The 27,612-nt window shown below is 46.7% G+C and overlaps 1 protein-coding gene across 1 annotated transcript; it reads right to left on the reverse strand.

Moving 5' to 3' along the window:
- Positions 1-204: 204 nt before the first annotated feature.
- On the reverse strand, positions 205-12,616 carry LOC121771376 (putative phospholipid-transporting ATPase 9). Its single transcript, XM_042168159.1, has 2 exons — positions 11,784-12,616; positions 205-440 (listed from the first exon to the last, which is right to left on the reverse strand). Exons 1-2 carry the CDS (start codon positions 12,174-12,176, stop codon positions 360-362), a joined length of 474 nt encoding a protein of 157 aa, XP_042024093.1. The 5' UTR covers positions 12,177-12,616; the 3' UTR covers positions 205-359.
- Between the last annotated feature and the right edge of the window lie 14,996 nt (positions 12,617-27,612).

A 27,612-nucleotide genomic window follows, 5' to 3' on the forward strand; every position in this document is an offset into this window, starting at 1 on the left:
TCAAGAGAGCCGTTGGAGGATGAAGGGACTGATATAAAGCAGACGAAGGCTGCATCTGGAAAAGTTAATCAGCTACTTCGATATTCAAGAAAAGAGTCTCCAAACTATCACTTGATTAGTTCTTGGTTTAGAATTAGATTAGAGGTGTTGAGTTCTTGGAGAGAGTTCTTGAGTAATTGTAAATCTCTGCATATTTCTCAATATACTGAATCATATTGCCTTTGGCCGTGGACGTAGATCTTACGATCGAACCACGTAAAACTCTAGTGTTCTTTCTTTTTCCGCATGGTTGTTGTTATCATCGATCTTTTGCATACTTTCATAACAGGAAGAATTGATCCTTCTCCACCTTCACTAAATCACCCACTCTCAGATTTCGCCATTCCGTCTCCTTGAAAATCCTGATGCACCTTTACCTTCCTATTGTTGATCTCAATATCCTAATAATCCCAAAACAGACCATCATAAGCAACAAGAAACCTTAACCTCACTACTATTCGTTTTCAATGACAAAAAGAAATCCAAGCATATGAAACAGAAAACGATATGACCATAAACAGTTGCTATCTAATATTTCCTAAAACTATACATAACACACAAATCAATGAGCATCAATCAGATCAGATCATCAACAACAAGAAACCTTAACTTCACCACTATTTGTTTCAACGACGAAAAATAATCAAGCATAAGAAACAGAAAACAATAGTTGCCATCTACTTTCTACAGCCTAATATTTTCTAAAACAATTTCCAACTTCCAAAGATACATAACTGATGGGGTACGTACTAAACAAGCCCAATAGCAGTGACGGCCCATCAGCCCAAAGCCCAAGGAAGAGTATCAGTTCGGCATTACCAAAGAGTTCGGCCCCAGCCTACAGCTCGGTAAAAGCCGACCAATCAAGCTCTACTCTCAGATCGGCAAAAGCTGCTCGGCAATAGTTCAGCAGTTCGGTCTCAGTATTCGACCGAACTGAGAGATAGTGGACTCATGCAGAACCTCCACGACCTCCACTACACGATCTATTTAGTGGTGTCAACTCATGCAGGATCTCATGCAGGATAGCGGACCAAACAAAGAGATAGTGGACCCATGCAGGATCTCATGACCTCCACGACATCCACGACCTAGTTAGTGGTGATGCAAGCCACGACCTAGTTAGTGATGATGTAAGCCACGACCTAGTTAGTGGTGATGCAAGCCACGATCTTAGTTCAATGTATAAATAGAACTTAGATCAGATAGACTAAAAAAGGGAAAAAAGCTCTCTAGACATCAAATATCATATAGCAAGTCTGTATTTGTAAGCTGTAAACCAGATCAAGCAATACAATCTTGCCCTCCTTTCTTCCCGTGGACGTAGATTTACCTCAGTAAATCGAACCACGTAATTCCTTGTGTCGTGATCTATATTTTTTACCCGCATTTGTTACCATCGAAAATTCGCCCAACCATCACTGGCGCCGTCTGTGGGAAACAGAGAACCAAATCTGTGATAAAAGCGAGTTTTTGATCCTCTTCCACTAAAAAAATGCATACCAGATCACGTAACACCCATAATACCGTTCGTGATAACCATGAGGAAGCTAGTCCAGCCCGTAGATCTGGAAAACAGCCTCGGGAGAAATCTACTTCCAGTTCTCACGGAGAAGGAACAAGCCGCTCAAAGACTCATCGCACCGAGTCTTCCCAGCAGCCCGATTTGAACGAGGCTGTCAAGTTGTTTTTGGCCGAGAAGCAGGATGAATTCTTAACATTCCTGCAAACAGGCCAAAAGCCTGAGACGAAAACGGTGGATTCTCCCTCCTCATCCAGACATGAAAGTCACTACCGCAGTAGTGCCGTGTCTTCCAGGAAGAAGAATCCTCAACCCCGACATGTTCCTGTTCCTCCTCGGTACCGGAATCACAGGAGAACTCCATCTCCTCCATACCGAAGAGATGTCGGGTTCGCCATGTACGGAGCATTGAAGACTCCGTTCTCGGACGACATCACCCCGAACTCCCTTGCCACAGAACTACCGAACTCCGTCGATGACTTATGACGGGTTAGTGAATCCTCATGACTTCCTGGGACGCTATCAGTATAACATGGCGAACCAGGGTCTCAATGAGGTCCATATGTGCAAGCTGTTTCCCGAGCTGCTTATCGGGAACGCAAGAAGGTGGTTCGATAGCCTCCCCCAAGGCAGCATTAGATCTTACCGAGATCTAATGGATGCTTTCCACAGGAGGTTCTTTCAGAAAGCGGAAGCCCGAATCACTTCGGCTCAGCTGCTTTCTATACGTCAAGGTCGCGACGAAAAGATCAGCGACTTTATGACGAGATTCCACAAGGAATGCCTACAAGTAGATGATCTCAATGATCTACTTGTCATTTCGGCATTCCAAAATGGAATCCTGCCCGGAGCTCTCTACAGAAAGCTCGTGGAATGCAGTCCGCAAACAGCTCAAGAGATGTGGGACATTGCGGACCAGTTCTCCCGTGCCGATGAGGCAGACCGTCGCAAACGGTCTTTAGACAGCTCATCCCGAGGAGACAGGAGGAAGCCCGATCATAGCGATCAGGGACATCCTCGCCGAACTCCTTTTGGCGATCAGGGACATCCTCGCCGAACTCCTTTTGAAATGATTCAAAGGACTCCGGTGCAAGACCGATTGGGGCCACGTCTCAATCCTGAGAAGCCGCCCGCTCAGTTCGTACCATTGAACAAGTCGAGAGCGGAAATTTTCGAACTGCATTCCGATATGTTCGAAAAACCAAAGCGGATGACGAAATCGGCCGCGCGTCGACCTCAAGATCAATATTGCTCCTTCCATCAAGACCACGGTCACGATACCGAGGAGTGCCGACATTTGGCTGCAGGTATTGATGCTCTTGTGAGAGCAGGGACGTTAAAAAAATACCAAAGCAAGCAGCCGAAAAAGAACAAAAAGCAGAGAGGTGCGAACTGCGCTCCTCAGGATCCGAAGAAGCAACAGGACCCCGAAGACGATGACGAGCTGCAATATGATGGAGTAATCCTGACTATTGATGCTCTCCCTGCCGGGAAGACTAAATCGTCCCTGAAGTCAGAGCGCAGAGGCTTCAATCGAGAGGAGCCAACGCATAAAAGGCTGAAGCAGGACGAAGTGATTACATTTTCAGATGCAGATCCCGTCCCGGCCATCTCTCCTCATCAAGACGCTATTGTCATCCAAGCCGGAGTGGCAAACAAACTGATCCACAGAGTGTTTGTGGATACCGGAGCGTCAGTCAGCATTCTTTTTAAAGAATGTTTCGATAAACTAGAAGTGGATCCAGCTCGGCTCAGTCCGGCTCCACTTCCTCTGAAAAGTTTCGCCCAGGAGGACACCCGCCCTGAAGGTATTATCAGCCTTCCGATCACGGTGGGAAAAGCGCCTACAAGCTCCAGTACGATGATCGAGTTCTTTGTGGTAAAAGCTCGGTCCCCGTACAACATCATCTTGGGAAGAGACTGGCTCAACGCAGTTCGGGCCGTTTGCTCTACCTATCACCTCACCATCAAGATTCCCACTAAAGGTGGGATAGCGGTCATCCAAGGTGATCAAAAGAGAGCAAAAGAGTGTCTGCAGATTGCGCTTAAAAGTGCCGAGCAATCAGATCGGCATCATCAAGCATAGCAATCACAGCAGCCGGAGTCAGAGGCAAGCGAAATGACCGAAGTCACACCAGAGTCGAACTCAATGACCGTTCAGTTATACGAAGATGATCCATCCAGAACGGTCAAGATCGGTTTCGCGGGAACGCCTCTACTCCGGGAAAAGACCATCCAGCTCCTCAAGGAGTACAAAGATGTCTTTGCATGGTCTCCGTTGGACATGACCGGAGTGCCCCCTGAGGTAATCACTCATCGGTTAAATATTGATCCTTCAGTCCGGCCTATAAAACAGAAGCAAAGACTCTTTGCGGCAGAAAGAAATCAAGTCATCCATGACGAAGTCCGCCAATTACTGAAAGCGGATGTATTATTCGAGGTGAAATATCCTTCTTGGGTGGCCAATCCTGTGATGATCAAGAAAAAAGAAGGAGGATGGCGGATGTGCATAGATTTTACCGATCTAAACAAGCACTGTCCTAAAGATTGCTATCCCCTTCCGAACATAGATAAAAAAGTAGAAGCTTTGATCGGCTTCGAAATTTTCTGTTTTCTTGATTTATACAAAGGCTACCACCAAGTTTTAATGGATGAGAATGATGCTTCAAAAACGGCTTTCATTACTGACTTCGGCATCTTTGCTTATAAAAAGATGTCATTCGGTTTAAAGAATGCCGGAGCCACATATCAAAGGATGGTAGATAAGCTTTTTCGGCATTTGATCGGAAAAGAGGTTGAAGTGTATGTTGACGACATAGTCGTCAAAAGCAGAAGCACTTCGGAGTACGAAGACAACCTCAAATCCACCCTCGACGTGCTCAAAAAAGCCAACCTCAAACTCAATCCCCAAAAATGTACCTTTTTGGTAGATTCGGGAAAGTTTCTGGGTTGTTGGGTTTCAAAGGACGGACTCAAGGCAAATCCCTCAAAAGTTCAAGTTGTTCAGAACATGGCGATGCCGAAGTCCATACATGATGTGCAAAGGCTAACTGGATGTCTAGCCGCACTGAATAGATTCCTTTCCCAAGCAGCCGAAAAGCAACTGCCGTTCTTCAAAGTGTTGAAAAAGGCACCAAAGTTTGAGTGGGGAGCCGAGCAGAAAAAGGCTTTTGACGAGCTCAAAAGTTATTTAGCCAAGCTTCCAATTCTCTCTGCTCCAACAGATGCCGAAGTGATATTCTTATACTTAGCGGCATCAGATCAAACCATTAGCGCGGTGCTTGTACGAGAAGAAGGCCTAAAGCAGCTTCCCATCTACTTTACAAGCCGAGCATTAAGAGGTCCAGAAACAAGGTATCAACCTCTGGAAAAAATTGCTCTGGCGTTAGTAAATGCAGCAAGGAGACTGCGGCCATACTTCTATGCTCACAAGGTATGCGTCTTAACCGATCTGCCACTTCGGCAAGTTTTGACCAAGCCAGAAGCATCAGGCAGAATCGCCAAATGGGCCATAGAGTTGGGAGAACACTCAATAGAATATCTACCTCGGAAAGCCATCAAGGGACAAGCCTTGGCAGATTTTCTTGCAGAGGCCAAGTTCGATCAAGCAATCCCTGTTATTGCCGAACAGAAAAATCCTGCCAATGACGAACTAACACAGCCCCAGGAATCCGAAGTAGAACCGCCGGACTGCTGGAGTGGATTCGTAGATGGAGCTTCGAATAAGACGGGAAGTAGAGCTGGTATTCTACTTATCGCTCCCGACGGACACGAGGTAACTTATTCACTTCGGTTCTTATTCCCAACTACTAATAACGAAGCCGAATACGAAGCCCTCCTTGCCGGACTTCAATTAGCGCAAAGTCTATTTGTCAAATCTCTCAAAATCCATTGTGATTCACAAGTCATAGTGAATCACATGCTGGGTACAAGTGAAGCCCGAGATGAGAGGATGAAAAAATACTTGGACAAAGCGCAAAGCATTAGCCGAAGTTTCTCTTATTTTCGGATAATCCGCATTCCCAGAGCGGAAAACAGCCGAGCAAATACTTTAAGTAAGTTGGCCTCATATCCGAGCTCAAAGGTGGAGGAATTACTACACCGAAGCATTGATGAAGCTGAGGTACATTCAGTAACCAGCTCGCCGAACTGGATGACGCCGATCTTACAGTATCTAGATCAAGGACAACTGCCCGAGGATAAGAGAGAAGCTCGGAAAATCACATGCCGAGCACTTCGGTATGAACTTCATGAAGGAGTCCTATACAGAAAGTCCTACCTTCAACCGTTATTGCGATGTGTAGGACCAGAAGAGACGGACTACATCCTTAGAGAAGTTCATGAAGGATCTTGCGGTAGCCACATCGGAGCTAGAGCTTTAGCTAAAAAAGTTCTGAGATGGGGATATTATTGGCCAACTTTGGTACAAGAAGCAGTGCAGCTCGTCAAGACATGTACGAAGTGCCAAATCCATGCAAATATCCCAAGGATGCCGCAGACCGATCTATGTGCTATGCAAAGCCCTTGGCCTTTTATGCAATGGGGCATAGACATAGTAGGACCACTACCACAAGCTCCTCGGCAAATGAAATTCCTTATCGTTGCAGTGGATTACTTCACGAAGTGGGTGGAGGCTGAACCATTAGCTACGATAACGAGCTCGAAGGCATTGGATTTCGTCTGGAAGAACATAGTGTGCCGATTTGGCATACCCCACATCCTCATTTCGGATAATGGGACTCAGTTCACCGACAAGACATTCAAGAATTGGTGCCAAGAGCTGAATATTCAACAGCGGTTCACTTCGGTCTCCCACCCACAAGCAAACGGACAAACGGAGGTAACAAACCGTATCTTGGTGAAAGGGTTAAAAGCTCGGTTAGAACAAGCCAAAGGACAATGGGTAGAAAATCTCCCTCAAGTCCTATGGTCCTACCGAACTACACCCAAAACCTCCAACGGTGAAACTCCGTACAGTCTGGTGTACGGCACTGAAGCCGTGATTCCGGTTGAGATCGGCGTACCCAGTCCCCGAACTCTAAATTTCTCCTCAGAAATGAATGATGACGGACTGAGAGCCGAACTAGATCTGGCCGAAGAAAGAAGAGAATTGGCCTGCATAAAAGCAGCCAAGTACAAGGAGCAAGTATCCCGGTATTATAACCAAAGGGTGAAAAAGCTGCAATTTCAAGTGGGAGATCTCGTCTTGAGAAACAACGAAGTAAGCCGAGCAGAAAAGCTGGGCAAACTCGAACCCACATGGGAAGGTCCATATCGGGTGTCAGAAGTCCTCGGCAAAGGGTCTTACAAATTGACTCACGTGTCAGGAGAACAAGTACCCCGAACATGGCACATTTCCAACCTTAAGAAGTTCCATTTGTAAGAGACAGTCCGGTCAGTCAGTCTTGTGTCTAGTTCGGTCCTAGAGGTATGTGCTTTCTTTGTTTTTTACTTGTTCTTTGTGCTTGTTTTATAAAAGTTTAAAATCTTATTCGTCCTTTTTTATTTGTCTATGTGCGTTTTGTCTGTCTATGTGCGTGTCGTCTCTTACAAATGTTACTGAGGTATCTTGTTCTTCGAAGGCTGATCCCCTTTTTAGAACATATATAAGCCAACGATTGTGAGTCCAAGCTTCTAAGGAGGATACAAGACCACAATTCAGCTTAAGAAACAAGCAGTTCGTCTGAAACGAACTGCAACAAAGGGAAAGTCCGATCCACGCGATAAAACTCGCCGAATTAGGACAAGGGAAAGTCCGATCCACGCGATAAAACTCGCCGAATTAGGACAAGGGAAAGTCCGATCCCCAAATTAGGACAAGGGAAAGTCCGATCCGAGCGATAAAACTCGCCAAATTAGGACACAAGCTTAGTCCGGTCAAAGAAATTTACTTCATAAGACCAAAGACGAGTCCGGTCAAAGAAGTTTACTTCATAAGACCAAAGACGAGTCCGGTCAAAGAAGTTTATTTCATAAGACCGAGGACCAAGTCCGGTCAAAGAAGTTTACTTCATAAGACCAAAGACGAGTCCGGTCAAAGAAGCTTACTTCATAAGACCAAGGACGAGTCCGGTCAAAGAAGTTTACTTCATAAGACCGAGGACGAGCACGATGAAATTTTTTCGCTGAGCTGTAAATACGCAGTGATAGAAGCGAAATGAAAATTTCATTTATTAAATCTTGTTCGGCATATAATTCTGCTGCCCTACGAGAAGGCGTTACGCCATTACAAAGGACTATTCTACTGTCCATGGTTGCTAAAGTTGAGCCATCTATTCACAAAATCCTCGTGAAGCCGAGTTCGGCCATTCCGGGCAGCTGAAGAATAAGCAGGTCGACGAGATCCTCTAATCGACCTACCGCCTCTTCCCTGAGCCCGGGAAGCTCTAGCACCTCGGCGGCGAAGAGTCTCTTCGCGAATCATTTGTTGATCTTGCTCACTCATAATCACAGCTCCTCTACGAACTTCAGTCCGTCCTTGTCTTGACGTTTCCGGTTGCTCCTGAGTCCGTTCTCGTCTTGACGTTTCCGGTTGCTCCTGAGTTCGTTGCTGATTTGGAGTAGGATTTTGAGCAAGTGGATCAGAGGTTTGAGCTGGAGTGTGAGCATCTGTTGGCGGGAAATGCCTAAGGAATCTCTCGATTGAAGGACGCCGGGAAAGAATGATGTCGTACCGAGAAGCCCAGCGCCGCAATGATTTCACGACTTGTTGGCAAGCCGAGCTCTCCAGCGCATTGTTCCTCCGGAGTACATGATATTCCTCCCACAGTTCGTCAACTCGTTCCTGAACTTCAGAGATGGTCATTCCCCCGCGCCTGCAGATGAAATCCTCATACGCAGTCCTCTCAGCGACGGCAGTATTCAGCTCGGCCTCCAGATCTTTCTTTTCGGACTCTAAGTCCTTATTGTCGGCCTCCAGCTTCACTAAACAAGCCAAGAGTTCGTCATTCTTCATCTGGTCAGCTATGGCTTTTTTCTCAGCTTCGTCTAAAGCGGAAGAGTACAGCCGCTTCCAGTGAAGTACCTCCAGCTCCTTAAGAGTTAAGAATACAAAGCAGCTATGTCAGTTCGGCATTTCATTTTACTGAGCAGGTAGTAAACCACAACAGGAGTAAAAGAGAGTACGAAAAACTATACGAAGACACAAGTGTAGAAAGAAGAATTTTTTCATTCATAAGAAAAAAAAATTTTACACAAGGAGGGCTTCAAGGCCATTTTACAAGAAGGAAGAAACTAAACTAAGAGAAGGGAGACGAAATCATACTCCGCCAGCTTCGTCTCCGGCTCCTCGGTGAGGTTCAGCTTCCTTCTCCTTGTCTGTCTCAGCTTCAGCCTCAGCCTCCCTGCTCCCCCCAGCCTGCTCGGTGCCCCCATCACCGATCAGCAGCACCTCTTGCTCGGCCTGCCTGTCTCCGGTCTGCTGATCAGGCTGCTCGGTCTCACCCTCTCCGTGGAAAATTGGAGCGGGTGAAACTGGCCCTAAGGAGGCAAAGATAGCCTCCATATTCTCGTCCCGGTCAGCTCGGCAACTACGAACTCGGTCAGCAGAAAGCAGGACCGAGGACGAAGCAAGCTCCTCAAGGAGCGGCAGACTCTGGAGACGAGCTGCTATCTCTCGGCCGTACAGCGGCAGGACGACTTCGGGCCCCTGCTCGGCATTATCGGTCATCAGTTTCAGCAGATCACCGACAAAGGCCGAAAATTGATTGCTCAGAAAGAGTTTCTCCGCGAAAGCACGGAGAACCTCCCCTTGGGCAACCACGGCGGCAGCATCCCTCCGTTTCGTCTGCTCTCGCTGGATGACGAGCTGGTTTTTGGCAAACTGGGCTTCATCCTGGGCCGAGATCCTAGCAGCTCTGGCCTTCTCAAAGTCTGCCTTAGCCTGTTCGGCCTGGTGGCGAGCAGCCGCCAACTTCCTCTGCATCTCAGCATAGTCGCTGGACGCTTTAGAGAGTTCGACTGCGACGAGCTTGCTGAGCATGCTATTCCTCTGAAAATGGAAAAAGGAAAGAGTCAACAGAGGGGCCACCAAAAAAACATAGGAAAGAAGCAAAGCCAAAGAATCAAGAAGAGAAGTTACCTCGGCAAAGTCCGTTGGCCATGCAAAAGGCTCACAGACATGCTCCGAAGGGGGTGCCAAGACGATGTCTCTCTCCGGCGCTCTTGGGGGCTTCTGGGTCTTCCCCTTCCCCTTTGCCGAAGTGGACTCCGGCTTTTTTGGATCCGAAGAAGAGGTCTTCTGCCTCTTCGGATTCTTCTCGGCATCAGGCGCCGAGCTGGTAGCCTTCTGTTTCTCCGGCTCCTTAAGCTCGGAGGATTTGCGGCTAATCTTATTTAGCAAGTTCACTGCCAAAAAGCAAGAAAGCAAGGTTAGTTTTCACCACAAAAGCAGTAAGGCACAAAAAAGAAGTCCTCACCCTCAGTCTCTTCGTCCGAAGACGAGGAGTCGAACACGAAGTCGCCCTTGACGAGCTCAGACTCCAGGTACTGCTTCCTAATCATAGGAATCTTATTGAGCTCGCCCTCGAGCTCGTTCAACGGTTCTAACCGAGGATGAGGAATCACGGACTTCGGCCCTCTCCAGGGAAAGCCCGGAGCCGCTGTCCTATTATAAAAAAAGAAGCGATGTTGCCACTTTGGCCACTTGGTTTTGCAGAAGGCCCTAAAAGGCTGTAAGGGGATCAAGTAAAACCAAGATCCTTTTCTCTTAAACTGGAAAAAATTAAGGATTGCCCTCAGAGACAGATCCTTATCTAGCCTACGCAGTTCGGCAGCAAAGGCCGATAAGTGCCTCCAAGAATTCGGAGTCACCTGACCTAAAGGGAGTTGGAAAAAATCAAGCAGCTCTACAAAGGCAGGGGGAAGAGGGAAACGAAGCCCGCATTCCAAGCCGGCTTCATAAACGGTGGCGTAACCCTCCGGCGGCGAGTCAGCCCTATGAAGGTCGTCGGGAATCGCAACCTTCCCCCCAGGAAAAAAATATTTTTCGTGTAGGGATATCACAGTATCCTTACTCAAGATGCTGTGAAAATACTCTACGGTCTTCTCCCCGGATTCTTTCCGGCTAGAAGACCCCTTACCCCCTTTCCTACCGCTACCTGACTCAGAAGAAGAAGAAGAAGACATGGTTCTTACTCTTTGAAAGTCTGAAGAAATTCTGAAGAAATTCTTGAAAGCGGAAGGAAATTTTTACGCAAAAGAGAGAGAATGCAGAAGAAGCAATAGCAAAAGTGTTCAAATGATGAAGAAAGGACGTCTTTATCAGATTCGGAGAAGATTTCAAAATCATCGCACCGTTTCGAATCCCACCTTTTCAGGATTCAACGGCCGGATTTTACTGTCGCATTTAATGCAGTCACGCGCAAGGCACGTCCCCTGACGTCAGCCTCCCCCGTACCTTTATCCAGAATGCCGAAGTGACTCGCTTCGCCGAAGTGATTCACTTCGCTTTTCGGGGGGGGTAGTGATGGGGTACGTACTAAACAAGCCCAATAGCAGTGACGGCCCATCAGCCCAAAGCCCAAGGAAGAGTATCAGTTCGGCATTACCAAAGAGTTCGGCCCCAGCCTACAGCTCGGTAAAAGCCGACCAATCAAGCTCTACTCTCAGATCGGCAAAAGCTGCTCGGCAATAGTTCAGCAGTTCGGTCTCAGTATTTGACCGAACTGAGAGATAGTGGACTCATGCAGAACCTCCACGACCTCCACTACACGATCTATTTAGTGGTGTCAACTCATGCAGGATCTCATGCAGGATAGCGGACAAAACAAAGAGATAGTGGACCCATGCAGGATCTCATGACCTCCACGACATCCACGACCTAGTTAGTGGTGATGCAAGCCACGACCTAGTTAGTGATGATGTAACCCACGACCTAGTTAGTGGTGATGCAAGCCACGATCTTAGTTCAATGTATAAATAGAACTTAGATCAGATAGACTAAAAAAGGGAAAAAAGCTCTCTAGACATCAAATATCATATAGCAAGTCTGTATTTGTAAGCTGTAAACCAGATCAAGCAATACAATCTTGCCCTCCTTTCTTCCCGTGGACGTAGATTTACCTCAGTAAATCGAACCACGTAATTCCTTGTGTCGTGATCTATATTTTTTACCCGCATTTGTTACCATCGAAAATTCGCCCAACCATCAATAACACACAAATGAATGAACATCAATCAGATCATCAACAACAGGAAATGTGGATGGCAAAATGAAATTGACCTGCTTCTTCCGTTGAAAATCTTCAATGCCCTCGTTAACCATGGTTGCTCCGATGACTTCAATCAACGGAAGGATGGCACTGGAGGCGGTATACGGAGCAAGGGGCGTGAAGGACAAGCAGCCGGTGACAAGGAAGTAGAAATTAGCCACTCTCCTAAACTGTTCAAACAGAGACTTAGGCAAGAAACTTGCAGCTGTATACTTGGTAGATTTCACATAATTTGTGGCATAACTCCTAATGCTGGTGTCTGCACCATCTGGCTCATTGCAAAAAACCACTCTTGAAAAACCAGGCCTCCCAATCTGTGAGTGTTCATCTTTGAATCCTCCGATACCACATTTGAATGAGTAGATCTGGCTGAGATGCAGCTTCTTCCTTCTCTCTCCTCTCATTTTATAACAATGCTAAGCAATCACTCTCCCTCAAAATCAAAACTTTGGCTTCTGTCAATCAGATTCAGCCCCCCAAATCACAAAAAACCTATAAAGTATTGAAACTTCACCAAACAAGAAGAGGATGCAGACTCTAACAGTGACATATTTCAGAGAATCTGATGAATAAACAAAGACAGCTCCACCTTTTATCTTGAAAAGATTGGATCTTTGAAGTAATAAGAGAGAATGGAGATGGCCCAGAAATCAGCTGAAACAGTAGTACGATTTTGAAGAGAAATGATAGCTCAGAAGTGTTGAGAGTATTTCCGATATGACTGACAGTTGCACACCTTAAATACACAAAAAATCACAGGAAAGTAGCTTCTCATACTAATCAATGCGCATAAACTTGAAATTTTCCGAAAACAAATTATGGAAAAGGACAAGTGGGTCATAGAATATAATCCCATGATTTCATTTTCTACTTATTTTCGAATGAGTCTTCAGTATTTGGTCTAGAATAAAAAAAGCATTCTTCCAACTATTCTGTTGCCTCCACCTCCCTTTATCTAATAAAAATAGAGACTTTCCAATAGAAACATACTTCCTTCTGTCCATATGTTAAGGACTCACTCCTCAACGATGATCGGCGGCTCGATGGCTCGGCGATCCCAGATTTTTCCGGCGTCCCGTGAAGAGGGATCGGCGGGGATGCTAGCGGCGGCTGTGCGCGGAGGCTCTCCGTCGGGCAGCGGCAAGCTAGGATTATAGGAAGAACTCGTTCTTTGTGGGCAAAATATATGTAAATTTTATTGATGAATGAATTAATGAACATAGCCCTATTTATAGACTAAGGACCCTAGGGTGGTTCGACTTCTAATCCTAACGCATCTCGGGAAAGAACCACAAAGAAAACCCGAAATAAATATTTAACAAAAATAACTAATTACCAAAAATAAAAGATAAAAAAAGAAATTAATACTCCTAATTACTTCGGGACGTAATCCCCGAACAAATCGGGCGGACGTCGGTTCCTCTTCGCCTTGGTCGTCGCGATCGACGTGTGCATGTCTTTCTCCCCCGACGGTGCGGCGCTTGGCGTTGGTTCCACTGCTGTCGCCGGCGTCGCCGTCGGTGTTTGCCTTCCCGCGGCTGCCTCTGATGTGGGGTTCGTATCAATTCCCCCCTCCATAGCGACCTCCTTGTCCTCAAGGAGCACATTTGGAAATTTCCGCTGCACCAGTTCAAGAGGCTCCCACGTAGGCGAATCGGTGCCATCGGACCAGCGAACCAACACATGCTCCACGGGTCTATCGTCGTGCCATAAAACCTGTTTATCCAATACCCGAACCGGATAAACCACCGGCATGTCCCCACAGAACTCCGTCGGCAGTACTAACCCGGCGGTGCCGTCTGCCACGAATTCGCGAATGAGGCTTACGTGGAAGACGTTGTGAATCCTACTCCCTTCCGGTAGCCGCAAGCGATACGCGACCGGTCCAACACGTTCCAACACCTCAAATGGCCCGTAGTAACGTCGTGCTAGTTTGGCTGACTGAGGACGAGCCACCGAATGCTGCCTATAAGGTTGGAGTTTCAAAAGAACCAAGTCACCCACTTCGAATTCCACATGGCGACGGTGTTTGTTGGCTGACTCGCGCATACGCTGCTGGGCGCGCTCTAAATTCCGCCGTAACTCCACCAACAGCTCCCCTCGTTGGCGGATCAACTCCGCCGCTTCTGGAGGCGTTGCCCGTGAAGGGGCCGCATAAACCAAGTTTGGCGGCTCCCGTCCATAGAGCGCTTTATAGGGAGACATTCCCAAGCCCGCATGATGAAAACAATTGAGAGCAAGCTCAGCCCACGGGAGGAAATTCGCCCATTTGGATGGTCGATCGGCCGTGAACGCGCGCAAGTACTGTTCCAATCCCCTATTTCGCACTTCCGTCTGACCGTCCGACTGGGGGTGGTACGCCGTCGAGAAATTCAATTTCGTGCCACTAAGCCGCATTAACTCCTTCCAACACAGGTTTAAGAAAACTGAATCCCTGTCGGAGACCAAGGTCTTTGGAAAACCGTGGTGGCGCACGACTGTATTGATGAACAGTTGAGCCACGCATAAAGCATCAAACCTCGTTGGCAACGGAGCAAAATGTGCGTATTTTGACAAGCGGTCTACAACCACCATTATTACCGTGTAGCCCCGCGAATGAGGTAAGCCTGTAATAAAGTCCATGGACACGTCTTCCCATACTTGGGACGGAATTGGCAGGGGCTGTAGCAACCCGGCCGGCTTTTGGGTCGAGTATTTCGTCGTCTGGCACACGATGCATGCTTCCACAAACCTCTTAACTTCTCTCTTCATGTTGGGCCAGTAAAATTCGGCAGTCACGCGGCGCAACGTACGCTCGAACCCTGGGTGACCCGCCGATTGCGAGCAATGATATTCCGTCAGAATCGGCATCCTTGCTGACGACCGTGAGCTCACAAATAAGCGCCGGTTGTAGTATACCAGGCCGTCTACTAAGGTCAAATGAGGTGGGGCCCGACCTTCCTTGATGTCGCCCACGATCTCTCGCATTTCTGGGGACGTCGCGGTTTCCCGCCGAAGTAACTCTAGCAGCTGCGGAATAGGGTGTGCCGCGGCTGCAAGGAGTTCGCCGTTGCGCGCTGCTCCTGGCTCGTTGTCGGCGTCCGGGGGCGCTACTGCGTGCGTGCCGTCGGAAGGCTCGTCTGCCTCGCGCCGTGACAGTGCGTCGGCTGCGCGGTTCGTGATTCCCTTCTTATACTCGATAACGAACTTATACCCCATGAGCTTACGCACATATAGCTGTTGCTCCGGCGTCTGCACTATCTGCTGGAGTAGTTCTTTTAAACTCTTTTGATCACTCCTAATAATGAACTCCCTTCCCAGGAGATACTGACGCCATTTATGTACCGCCTCGACAATCGCGTATAATTCTTTGTGATAAGTAGACGCGACTCGGCGGCGAGGCCCAAGTTTCTTGCTAAAGAAGGCAATCGGGTGAGTTTCCTGTAGTAATACTGCGCCAATGCCCGTATCCGAGGCGTCCGTCTCGATGCAGAAGGTCTTCTCAAAATCAGGCAGACGAAGTACCGGGGCTGTTGTCATGGCTCCCTTCAGATCCAAGAAACTAGAGTCCGCCTCCGGGGTCCATACAAATGCGTCTTTTTTCAACATATCGGTCAATGGTGACGCAATCAGTGCGTATCCTGCCACGAAACGGCGGTAATACCCGGTGAGCCCCAAGAACCCCCGGAGTTGCTTAACATTCTTTGGCTTCGGCCAGGCTGTCATCGCACTAATTTTATTGGGGTCGGCCATAAGAGAACCGTTACTGATCAAGTGTCCTAGATATTCAACGGTGGGACTGCAGAAGGAGCACTTGGGCAATTTGACGAAGAAACTATTTTGTTGTAAAACTCTCAATACGGCGGCCAAATGTTCCTCATGATCTTCCAGCGTCGGACTATAGACCAGTATGTCATCGAAGAAAACAATGATGAACCTTCTTAACATCGGCTGGAAAATTGCGTTCATTGCTGCCTGAAAGGTCGACGGGGCATTTGTTAATCCAAAAGGCATTACCAAGAACTCGAAATGGCCGTCATGTGTGCGAAAGGCCGTTTTGAATACATCGTCCTCTTGCATCCTGATCTGATGGTATCCTGACCGCAAATCTAGTTTCGTAAACACCCTGGCCTTTCCCAATTCATCAAACAGCTCATCCGCCGTGGGTATTGGAAAATGGTCCGGTACAGTGGCCGTGTTCAGCGCACGATAATCAATGCAGAAGCGAAAAGATCCATCTTTCTTACGGATCAGTAGCACTGGTGAAGAGAATGGACTGTTGCTTCTCTGAATAATCCCCTGATCCAACATATCCTTGACCTGGCGCTCTATCTCGTTTTTTTGAAAATAGGGGTAGCGGTAAGGCCTGACATTGATCGGTTTTGTGCCCGGCAGCAGATGTATGCGGTGATCATAAGGGCGCGATGGTGGCATCCCGGCCGGCATGCTAAAAACCGGCCTGTAAGACTCTAGAACCGCAGCTATGGGTGGCGCCAGATCCGCCGGGAATTCCTCTCGGTTCTCGGACGGGGTAGTGGTTGGTTCCGGATCCAAGAGCATGATCTCATATACCTCCAAACCTCCTGAAGGGGACATCATAGCAGCCAGTGAGGCGCCATCTATCTTGCGGGCGGGTGGCGTAACCCCCGTCAACTTAATACGGTTCTCCCCGTGCATGAATTCCAATGTCTTTCCCGCAAAATATGCGGTCACTTTCCCCAACGATTCCAGCCAGTCCATTCCTAGGATCACATCTGGCCCGTGAATAGGCAGAATATGGAGATCCACCATAAAAACCGTGCCCTGCACCTCCAATTTAGTCTGTCTGGAGACGTGTGTGCAAAGAAGGGCCGCCCCGTTACCCACAATCACCTTGAATGGTCGAATAGGCGACAGCGGCAAGTGCAATGATTCTGCAACCTTCGGGTGGAGAAAATCCCGGTCGCTCCCTGTGTCAATTAATACACACACCTCACGATCGTGTATAACCCCCACGACCTTAATCGGTCGAGATCGACGACCCCCATCCATTGCGTGAACATGTGACACGTCTGTTGGTACCGTCTCCTCTCCCGATAAGCCATCCGCCTCCTCATCCTCCTCTGCCTCGTCCTCGGCGTAGCATAGTAGTCTTTGTTTGCACACATGTCCGACGATCCACTTTTCGGGGCAATAGTAACACAAACCCAAACGGGCGCGCTCCGTCTTTTCGGCCTGGGATACCCGAATGGCGCCGGGTCGCAGCCTTTCCCCACCGCGGCTGACTGGGCCCGCCGTCTGGCCTGCCGTGGCCGAGCCCGCTCCTGACGTTGGGCCTACCGAGGTAATAGGTTGGCCTCGGCCCTCACGGTTCTGCCAAGGCCGACGTTGTGGCGCTGAAAGGGCCGGCTGAGGTCCGCGCTCATACGGAACATCTGTCCACTCCAAAACCAAGGCCATTGCGGCTGATAGGGACCCTGGTCTGTGCAGCCTCACGCGTTCCTGGACGTCCGGCTTGAGGCCCGCCACAAACAAAGTGAACAATTCTGATTCCGGGACCCCTTGGACCCGATTCAAGTATTTTTCGAACGTATTGTGATATTCCAACAGTGGTCCTGTTTGCGTGAGTTTTGCCAATAGACCAAAATAATTCTGAGAGCTTCTTCTATCGAAGCGATGGCGAACATCCTCCAGAAAGTCGTCCCACGTGACGAACTCATTGTTTGTACAATAATTAAATACCCATTCTGCCGCCGGCTGGTCAAATAACATCACGGCATAAAGTAATCGTTGGGCTTCGGGCATCATAAGGTGATTGAAGTAATATTGGACTCTAGAAATCCAGTTTGTCGCATCTGACCCGTCGAATCGCGGGGGATCCATCCTTACCCCTTGCTGCCTGTCGAAACCTTGGCCACCCCCCTGATATCTCTGTGGAGGGTCCCAACATGTTGGCGGTCGACTAAAAGAATGATCGAACCCCCCAGATGATTGCCTCGGATTGCGGTTGCCTTGTGTTGTCCATTCGGGCCCATTACGACCGATTGCATCGCGTCGTGCCCTAGCGTCCTGCGGACCCTCGTAAAAACCCCAATTAGGGTTGCGTCCGCCAGCGGCCCGATCGCCCGATCTTATGCGACGCGTCTCGTCGTACCCCCAGTCACCTCCGACTCCAAAACCTGAAGGTTGGTCCGTCTCCCGTGACCAAGAATGGTCAAGATTGTCGACACGACGGGCTGGATCCTCTCTCTCCGTCTCGAATTTACCCAATCTCTCCAATCTCTCCAATCTTTCCAATACAAGATCTAGGGTTGCGGGGGTGGTTTCCTCCATTCTCGGCTCCTCTGGTTGGCGACTCTCGCCGTCACCGTCGTCCCCATGTGGACCCCGAAACCCGCCATTCTCGCGGCGGTTTGCTCGCGGCTGTCTCCCCCCGAATCGCGTTGCCGGATAGGCGTCGGGGCGGCCGGAGTTCCAAACGGCTTTGCCGTTGTTGTGATTATAGTTGTTGTTCTCAAAACGTGGCATGAGTACTGGATGAAAGCACCAGATGTTAAGGACTCACTCCTCAACGATGATCGGCGGCTCGATGGCTCGGCGATCCCAGATTTTTCCGGCGTCCCGTGAAGAGGGATCGGCGGGGATGCTAGCGGCGGCTGTGCGCGGAGGCTCTCCGTCGGGCAGCGGCAAGCTAGGATTATAGGAAGAACTCGTTCTTTGTGGGCAAAATATATGTAAATTTTATTGATGAATGAATTAATGAACATAGCCCTATTTATAGACTAAGGACCCTAGGGTGGTTCGACTTCTAATCCTAACGCATCTCGGGAAAGAACCACAAAGAAAACCCGAAATAAATATTTAACAAAAATAACTAATTACCAAAAATAAAAGATAAAAAAAGAAATTAATACTCCTAATTACTTCGGGACGTAATCCCCGAACAAATCGGGCGGACGTCGGTTCCTCTTCGCCTTGGTCGTCGCGATCGACGTGTGCATGTCTTTCTCCCCCGACGGTGCGGCGCTTGGCGTTGGTTCCACTGCTGTCGCCGGCGTCGCCGTCGGTGTTTGCCTTCCCGCGGCTGCCTCTGATGTGGGGTTCGTATCACCATATTCGATAGGTGTAGTTTTAAACAATTTATGAAATTTATTTTACTTTATTAAAAAAATAAGTGAAAAAAGTTGGAATTATGTAAACTTTATTTTTATATATTAATTTTATAATTTTTATCATTATACTTAGATAGTGGATTGTGAGATAAGACATTTATCGTAGACTGTTCAAATATAAAACATTTAATAGGAGCATGGTGAATAAATTTTTATGCAAAATTAGACATGGAAGGGATCGATTTGAAATCCAGTTATTTTCATTAATTCATTGCTATAAGATCTAATTTTCGGCGGGCATTGTGAATCTTGAGCTTCTAGAAAGAAATGGACGGGATTAATTTTGATTCGTGTTATCTACTTCATTTAATATAAAGATTAGGTCTCTTTTTTTGGTCGAGTTCGACATACATTTATTTGGTCTCTTTCATAATAAACATGAATTCATTAGACATGAAATTATTAGAATTTTGTTTATGAATTTCTCCTAAATATATTAATTTGTTGATTAATATCCATTATTTGATTTTGAGTTTTTCCCCCTAATATTTATATATAAGGATTTTTTGGGATTAGTACAAAATATTACTCTATTTGTTACATAATATATGTCACACTAAAAAAATATTACTCCCTTCGTCTGCCATTAAATGTCTCATATTTGACCGTCACGGGTTTTAAGAAATTGTTTGATTTTATGAAGTAAAGTGGGTAGAAAAGTTGGTGGAATGTAAGACCTACTTTTATATAGTATTAGTTTTATAATAAAATGTGAGTGAAATGAGTTAGTGGAATGTAGGGTCCACTTCTATGGTAAAAGTCAAATAAGACATTTATTGGTGGACGGACGAAAAAGGAAAAATGGGACATTTAATGGCTGACGTGGAGAGTATGAAATTTTTGGAGGTGTTGTTTAATATATTAAGTAAAAAATGAAAATTACTTTTATATATTAATAAGAAAAAAAATCAAAAATAATTATGACATCTTTCAAGAATAAAATAAAATGAAATTATGATATTTATTTTAGGACAAATTAAATACCATCTTATCTACAGTCTTCTATAACCGAAAGTTATTACTAGTATCAACATTTTTTGACTCTACGTGAATAACTTCTTTAAGATATTACGACTGAATTGAGTAATATAAAGTTGACTGATAATTGAGGTACACATCTTTAAGCGGACATATTTGCTTTGCTCATCGATTCAATAATTACATATCGTCATCTAATTCTAGATTGTGGAAATCGGTATATGGATAATAATTCCAAGAATTAGCTTCATTTTCTTGGATTGTGGAAATGGGTATATTTTAATTTTATAATGTACTATGAATTAAAGATTAAGCTGTATGGAGGGGATCCAAACCCCATTTCCTTACTTAAAATTTGTATTTTTATTACTCGCAAGCTTTCATGACTTCGTATTAGAAGATTAAGTTTGGATCTTAAGAAAATATTTTTGTATTTCACATTTTCCTTCTTGATATTCTACATATTTATCAATTAATATTCCGATTACACAAATAAGGATATTAAATTACTGTAAATCATTGTTTAGTCAAAGCTATTCCTTTCTTTTGTTGATGCCATTTTGCTTAGTACATCTGCAGACCTTCCTAAGATTATTGTCTTCGACTCTTCGTCAAGATCTTCGTATCGAGCATAAGATAATTCTATTGTACAATTCTCGATCTTTTCCTAGATAAAGTGACGATTCACTTCAACATGTTTGGTCATATCCTATTTGACCGGATTCTCTGAGATATCGAAAGCAATTTTATTATCACAGTACAATCGACACTTTTGAGATGAAGTGAGCCCAATTTTAGTCAAAAGATGTAACACGTTAGAAACTAAAATTTAAATCATTAATATTTACAATCACAGTGGAAGTTATTTAATACTCCCTTCGTCACATAAAAATAGGGACTTTAGAGATGACACGAGTTTTAATGTGAAATTGGTAAAAGATGTGTAGAAAGAAAAAGTGATTGAAGTATTGTTAGTGGATAACGGGGTCTACCTTATAAGAGAGACAAGACTTGCCAAAAATAGAAATGGACTATTTTTGTGGAACGGACAATAATGGAAAAAGAATACTATTTTTATGGGACCAGAGGAGTATGATATTTAGTGCTAACATGCCACAACTAACAATTCAAAAATTTGTGTCCGGGGAGACAATTTTGGGCTAAGTATATGTGTAAGGGCATCCACTATAGGGGCGGCGCGCCGGCCGGCCCCAATCCGCCGCCGCCCCGCCGATCTATAGTGCATGGAGCGTCCGCCCCGAGGCGGACGCCATTTTTGGGGCGGAAGGCCCTCCGGCGATACGGGTGCGAGGACGCGCCGGTCACGCCTCGTCGCGCCTATAGGCGCGCCGGCCGCCCCCGGATTTTTTTTTAATTATTTTCAAAAATTGTATTATAAATACCACTCCTCAACCACCCATTTTACACCCTTTTCAAACACTCTCCATTAATTCACTCTCTACACTTTCACTCTCAAAAAATGCACAGTAGAGAAGACGAATAACCCGGCACTGACGAATCGGGATATGGCGGCTATCCTTCCCAGCAGTGGGGTTGGAGTCAAACTCCCCCTCCGTGGGGATCGAGTCCAACTCCTCATCCATCTCGGCCGTGGAGGTCGAGTCCCATGCCCCAACCTGTTCAGAGGAATTTGAGTCGCTTGGCGTTTGGAGATATCAGACCCAACCTGGACGCGCTTAACCATCCGCGGCCGGAGACCCATTACCATTCCAGCCAATCTCCTTTCACCGATGCAGATCGAGACGCACTGGAGACGATGATGGGTCTGCTCAGTCCGGGCGTACCGAATACGCCGGCAGCATGCGTGGATATGCCCGTTGCGACGAGAGTCGGCGAGTCCGGTGGGGCGGGTTGAAGCAGTGGCGGCGGGGGCGGCGGAAGAGGCGGCAGCCGCGGTGGCAGCGGCGCCGGCAGTGGCGGTGGCGGCTCGGGCAGCGGAGCGGGTAGCGGTAGCGGCAGCCTGCGGTGGACGGGCTACGCATTACACCAAAGCGGAGTCCATTGTTGTGGCGCGGGCGTGGGATGTCGTCACATCGGACCCCATATTGGGCACTGATCAGTCCGAGGGGAGCTTTTGGAAGCGTGTCTTGTTGGCATGCAACAAGTTCAAACCTCGAGGCGCCAAACCGCGTGACGGGGAACAACTCCCTAAAAAGTGGTCAAGGATTCTGCATGCCACCAAGCGGTTCGCGGGCATATACGAGAACAACTTGCTCAGTACTGAGAGTGGCCGAAGTGAAGTCGACGTAAAGGAGCTGTCTATGACCTAATTCAACACGGAAGGCTGGCCGAAGTTCACCATGTGGGAAGAGTATCTTGTTCTCGAGCACTGTCCGAAATTCAAGGCCATCTGTGCGGAAGAGCGGGCAGGAGCTCCTGGGGTGAAGCTTACTAGACACAACATAGCCGTGGACTACAGCAGCGGCAGGGGCTCGCAATCATTCGACATCAACGACGAGCAAACCGAAGAGCCCTCCGCTACACACTCTAGGCGCCCGCGCCCTCCGGGACAACATGCCTCTATCCGAAGCGCTAGAGTGGCTGGAAGTTCCTCCCGCATATCGTCGGCCGTGTCTGGATCGCGCATCCCGCAGCCCGCCCTTATACCGCAACCCATGGCCCCTGGTCCCCACGAGGTCTTGAGGGAGAATCTAGATGTGCAGTTGATGAAACAACTGCAAGAAAACTGCCGTTTCTACGAGACCGCAACCGACCCGGTCATCAAAGGTATATACTGGAAACTCATAAGTCGGATCCAGCGCCGGCTATGCTTGTCTGATGAGGATTTGGCAGGGGCGGCCCGCGGCAGAGAAGAGGAGGAGGAATCCGACTCCGCCACCGAGTAGACGGTGGCGGCGTTTTTACTTATGTTGTTTTTAAATGTTCATTTTATAATTTTACCGTTTCCAATACAACGAATATTCGGTCCCAATTACCTCGTTTTCTAATTATTTACATTCTGATAATTTTAATTATAATTGATTTAAAATAAATAAAAATAAATAAAATGAAAAGTGGCTAAAAATTTTGGGACTATTGGAAGTGTCCACTTTATAGCTGCGGACACTTTTTTTGTGGGCGTGGACAAATAAACTAGGCATGTGGACAAAAAAGGGGCGAGGCAATTGGAAGTTTCCGCCTTATAGTGGATGCCCTAAGGGCATCAGCAGTGGGGCGCCCTAAGGTGTGCCCTAAAGCCCGCCCTATGCCCTCCACATCAGCATCTTATCCTCCTACCCTTTCACCTGCAGTGGGGTGCCCTATAGGTTTTACTATTCTTTTGTTAATTAGTTTAAATGTTTTCAAATATATAAATGCAAACTAACTAAAAAACACAACGATTAACTAAAAACGGCAAATACTACATTGATTAAAAAAAATTACACTAGTTAGAAATAAAAAAAAAGTTGACTACTCTACAAAAGCCCCAACTTCCGGCGCAGCTCATCAATCAACCCCTGGAGGTATTCGGCTCTGGCCGGGTCCGTACACTTCATGAGGGCGTTATGCGTGTCCAACAACGTCCGCGCCATCGAGGACTTTGCCAACTCCGCGTAGGCAAGTGCCGATGGGGTCGGGGTCGGGATCGGCGATGGGGAGTGGCCGCGGCTTGCGAGGAGGATGTCGCCTTCTCCTTCCCCTTGTTCTTCGCAGCCTTGACGCCTATGGGATGCCGGGAGGACATCGGTGTGCCGGTACTCTCATCCTCCGTGTACGTCCGGTTGAGGTCCACCGGATATGCGCTGCTTTCGCTGCTCGTGTAACCATCAGTGTCGGTGGTCTTTGTCCTCTTTGTCGCACCGGTGTGCAGAATCCCGCCTTGGAACTTTTGCTTGTCCTTCAAGAGCGCCCAGGCATTGAAATGCTTGAAGTCGCCGTACAAGGACTGGTACGACAACAACGCTCTATCGCTGTCACGACCGCACTTCCTAAGGATAGAAAGCACGGTGGGTCGCGACAAATGGGGGATTTAAGAAGCGGGGAAGAAAGGGGAAAACCATCAAGGGGTACGACATGTAGATTAAAAGATGAAACTTTATTACCAAACAATAGTCTGAAATCACGAAGCAACAAAGTTCGTAGGAAAATAGTCCAACAGATTAAAGAAACATAAGAGTTTTAAACTTGGCGTAGCGGAAGCATTTGAGAGTTGGCTACTACTATGTATGAAGACACAATAGCAACCGAAACATTTATTGAATACGGTCTTTGTCCAAATGCTCAACATCCTCCGTCCTAGTCAACGCTCAACCTGCACATAGGGAAAACACATGCAGGGCTGAGTACTTGATGCACTCAGTGAACTCATGCCAAAATACATTTTTTTTCAATAAGGTTATGTCAAGCCATCGTTGAGTGAAACTCGGGTTTTCTTTAAAATGCCGAGAAACACTAAAATCATTTCCATAAGTAAAATGGTGTCCGCGCAGACAAATATCATCGTCATCCTCCATCATGTACCATATCTGAACCATCATGTGAAACGAGAATGTGGCCACAAACTCGATCACTGGACCGGCCGACCCAAAGGACGGCTCACGATCCCCATCAGTGCACTAGCCTAAGTAGGGCTTAGACCCTAGTTAGACCCGAATTCGTTAACCATCAAAGTCTAGTAGGACATTATCCTAGTAGACGATCAGATAGGCAATCCAAAACAAAATACGACATGACATAACATTTAAACCACCCTTATCTCACCATATACAAATCATTGCAAACAAAGGAGTTTAAGTAATAGAGCCACCTCAAAAGCTTAGTAATTTCCTTAAACCAACTTCTCGATCCGACTTTAACGAGCGTGCGAACAACCTTTTTGAGAAAATTAAAGTACACATCAATTACAAGAAATAAACAATTTAGAATGCATGCACTCTAATTAAAGTCTTTTATCTCATTTTATTGGTTTTCATGCATTTTCGATTATTCAGCGGCCGCCCAAGGCATCTCGTGCGACGCCGGCCGGCCGCTTACGCCCATAATTCCTCCGTTAGCTTCTCGTATTTTTCACCACGATGTCGAATTCATTTCGAAAATTATATAAGCGCATAATTAAATTATAACATATTTTCCAGTCGTAAATATATTTATCTCGGCCTTGGAATTATTCTGGAAATTAATTAATTAAGTAGTTCCCCACAATCAATTTAATTATTGGCCCAAAGATTTATTTAATTTTCTTAGCCCACCTTATTTCTCCCATTAAAAGAAATGAGCCCAACAAGAAATAAAGAATGAGGCCCAAAACTTATACTCTCATCCTCCACATCTCGGTCAACTCCTCTCTTTCTCTCCCTCATTCTCACTTCTCAAATCTCACCCAAATTGAGAGAGATCCCGATTCGTCGCCTCCCTCCGACTCTCACCGCCAGATCGACGCCGGTCACTGCCACCGCGTCTCCTTATCACACGTACCAGACACCACCGCTGTTGTTCCTTGGCGGAGGTTGCCGTCGCCGCCATCGGTCAGCCCCCTGCAGCAATTCGCGCAGCTGCTGTGCAGTCTCCTCGCCGGAGGTTGCTGTCAACGCTCGAAACAGTCCAGATTACACCCGAACTATCCTCGAAACGCACCAAAAAATAATCGAACAGCCGCGAAACAGCCCCGCTTACTCTCGAAAGATAAGTTCTTTTACAAAGCTATGTCTTTTCGTTTTCATTTTTCAATTACTCTGTTATGGGTGTTCAATTGAGTTGTTCGATTCATTGTTGATTGAGTTATGTGTGGGAGTGATGTACGATGAACAAGATGCTTAAAAAAACATGACTTCAAATTGGGAAGGGATTTATACCTCAACCGATTGGAAATTGTGATGCAAAGCTATAGAGCCGAGAAGGGATTGATCTCTTTGGCTTGGCAGATTCGGTTTCTGTAAAAGAATTTGTGTATGTTGAATTGGGAGAAGTTGTGGAAACTGATATACAAACTGTGAATGAAATTTACCTTAACTTGGTTGTAATTGAAACCAAAAGGCAGTGGCTCCTACTTTCTGACTCTCTCTCGCCTTTCTCTCTCTATTTGTTTTTGCTTGAGATGAAGATTGTGAAAAGTGTACGTTGTGAGACGTTAGGGAAGGAGAGAAGTGAAGAAATTGTTGTATTTAACTTGTGTGACCTTTGGTTATAGAATGGAAGATGGAAGATCACATTGGCATCTTGGGAGTCACAGAGTTGGCGCTCCATTTCTGAGAGGAAAGAGCTTGGGCTTGTAAAAAGAAATTCCATGGAGAAATGGGGATCAACATGTTATTCGTAGAGTTTAGCTCAAGTTGGTTAAAGAAGAAGAAAGTTTGGATGGCCCAACACTCTTTAAATTAATAAGGACATTTGGACTTTGATTTATTTTTACTTGGGTCGGCCCAAGTTCCTATTTTTTTTATTTTTGTTCGTTTTCTTTCGTTTAGACAATTTATTATTTGTCTCGTAGTAACTTGGTGTTTTCCAAGTATTATAAAATCCATTTCAACCATCTCGCTCAATCAAGCCAAGTATAGCAACATCAACGTCATTACTTCAACAAGACTTTCAACCACGTCTCCTAGCAAACTCCATTAATAGAACAGACGTCTCATTTCACACCAAGCACATAAAAAAAACGAGAAGCATATCATGATGACAGAATTTCACTTTAACTAATTCACGACATATTTTAATTAGTACTTAAAAAGTACGGGCGTTACAATCGCGCACATCGCTCAGGCTCTCGCCGCTTCTCTGCTCCCTCAACCATTTCTCGTACTCTGCCACGAACAGGTTGACTTGCTTCTTAACCTGATCCCAGTGCTTGCGGAACTGCTCCCTATGGCGCTTGTACACGCTCGGCGGCTTCGCCTCATTGTAGCGCTCGGCGGCTTCGCTCCCAGTACGCAAGGTGCTTTTGGTTATTCGCAAATACCGGGTCCTCCGAGATATCCACCCAACACCTCGTCAAGACGAGGGTTTCATCCGGTTGGTAGTTCGTCCTCCTGGGACATACTCTTCATTCGTTGCCGGGGGTGGCAATTTGTACGCCCGGTACTTGATCCGCTTATTTCTGGCGGGGGTGGCAGCGGCAGAGGGGGCAGCGGCGCGGCGGGGCGAGTTGGAGACGGGTCCATGTCAGACAGACTGTACGAATCCGTACTGAATTCGGGATCGTACTGCGTATCGGGGTCGAACGACTGATATTCGTCAGGCTGTGTACCCGGCCAACGTGCACCACCACCAAACATCGGACTATTGGGACTTGAGTAATCACCGAAATCCATTTTCTAGTGTAAATTGAGAGTGAAAATGCGAATGAAAATGTTACAAATGAAGGTGGGGTAGGGGGTATTTATATAAATGAATTTTTCGAATTTTAAAAATAAAAACAAAAACAAAAACGCGTTACATCGTTCGCGCCATAGTCCACGTTGCCCACAGTGGGCGGACGATGGCGCGGACGATGCCCTATTGTCCACGCTTCCTCCGCGGACTATCTGTTTAGCGAGGACGACGCATCGTCCATCGTCCATCGAGCGACCTATCGTCCGCCCCACTGTGGGTGCCCTAAAACTCCCTTCCACCAAAATATTATTTCATCACTTGGCTAGCCAATTGGGGACAGATTCAGACAAGGGACATGTTTCATTACCTTGATTTAATAGGATGTGTCCAGTTTGTAGTCATTAGATGAGTAGGTGGAGCACTTCTTCTTCAAGTAGTCACAGACGTCAAAATTGTCAGAAGT

This window comes from Salvia splendens, chromosome 16 (genome assembly GCF_004379255.2).
Source record: "Salvia splendens isolate huo1 chromosome 16, SspV2, whole genome shotgun sequence".
NCBI lineage: Eukaryota > Viridiplantae > Streptophyta > Magnoliopsida > Lamiales > Lamiaceae > Salvia > Salvia splendens.

Excerpts from the sequence above, each read along its gene's own strand:
- LOC121771376 (XM_042168159.1), bottom strand. The coding sequence starts at position 12,176 with ATGAGAGGAGAGAGAAGGAAGAAGCTGCATCTCAGCCAGATCTACTCA. Across the intron at positions 441-11,783 it reads ATTTTCAACGGAAGAAGCAG|GATATTGAGATCAACAATAG; the intron begins GTCAATTTCATT and ends TGGGATTATTAG.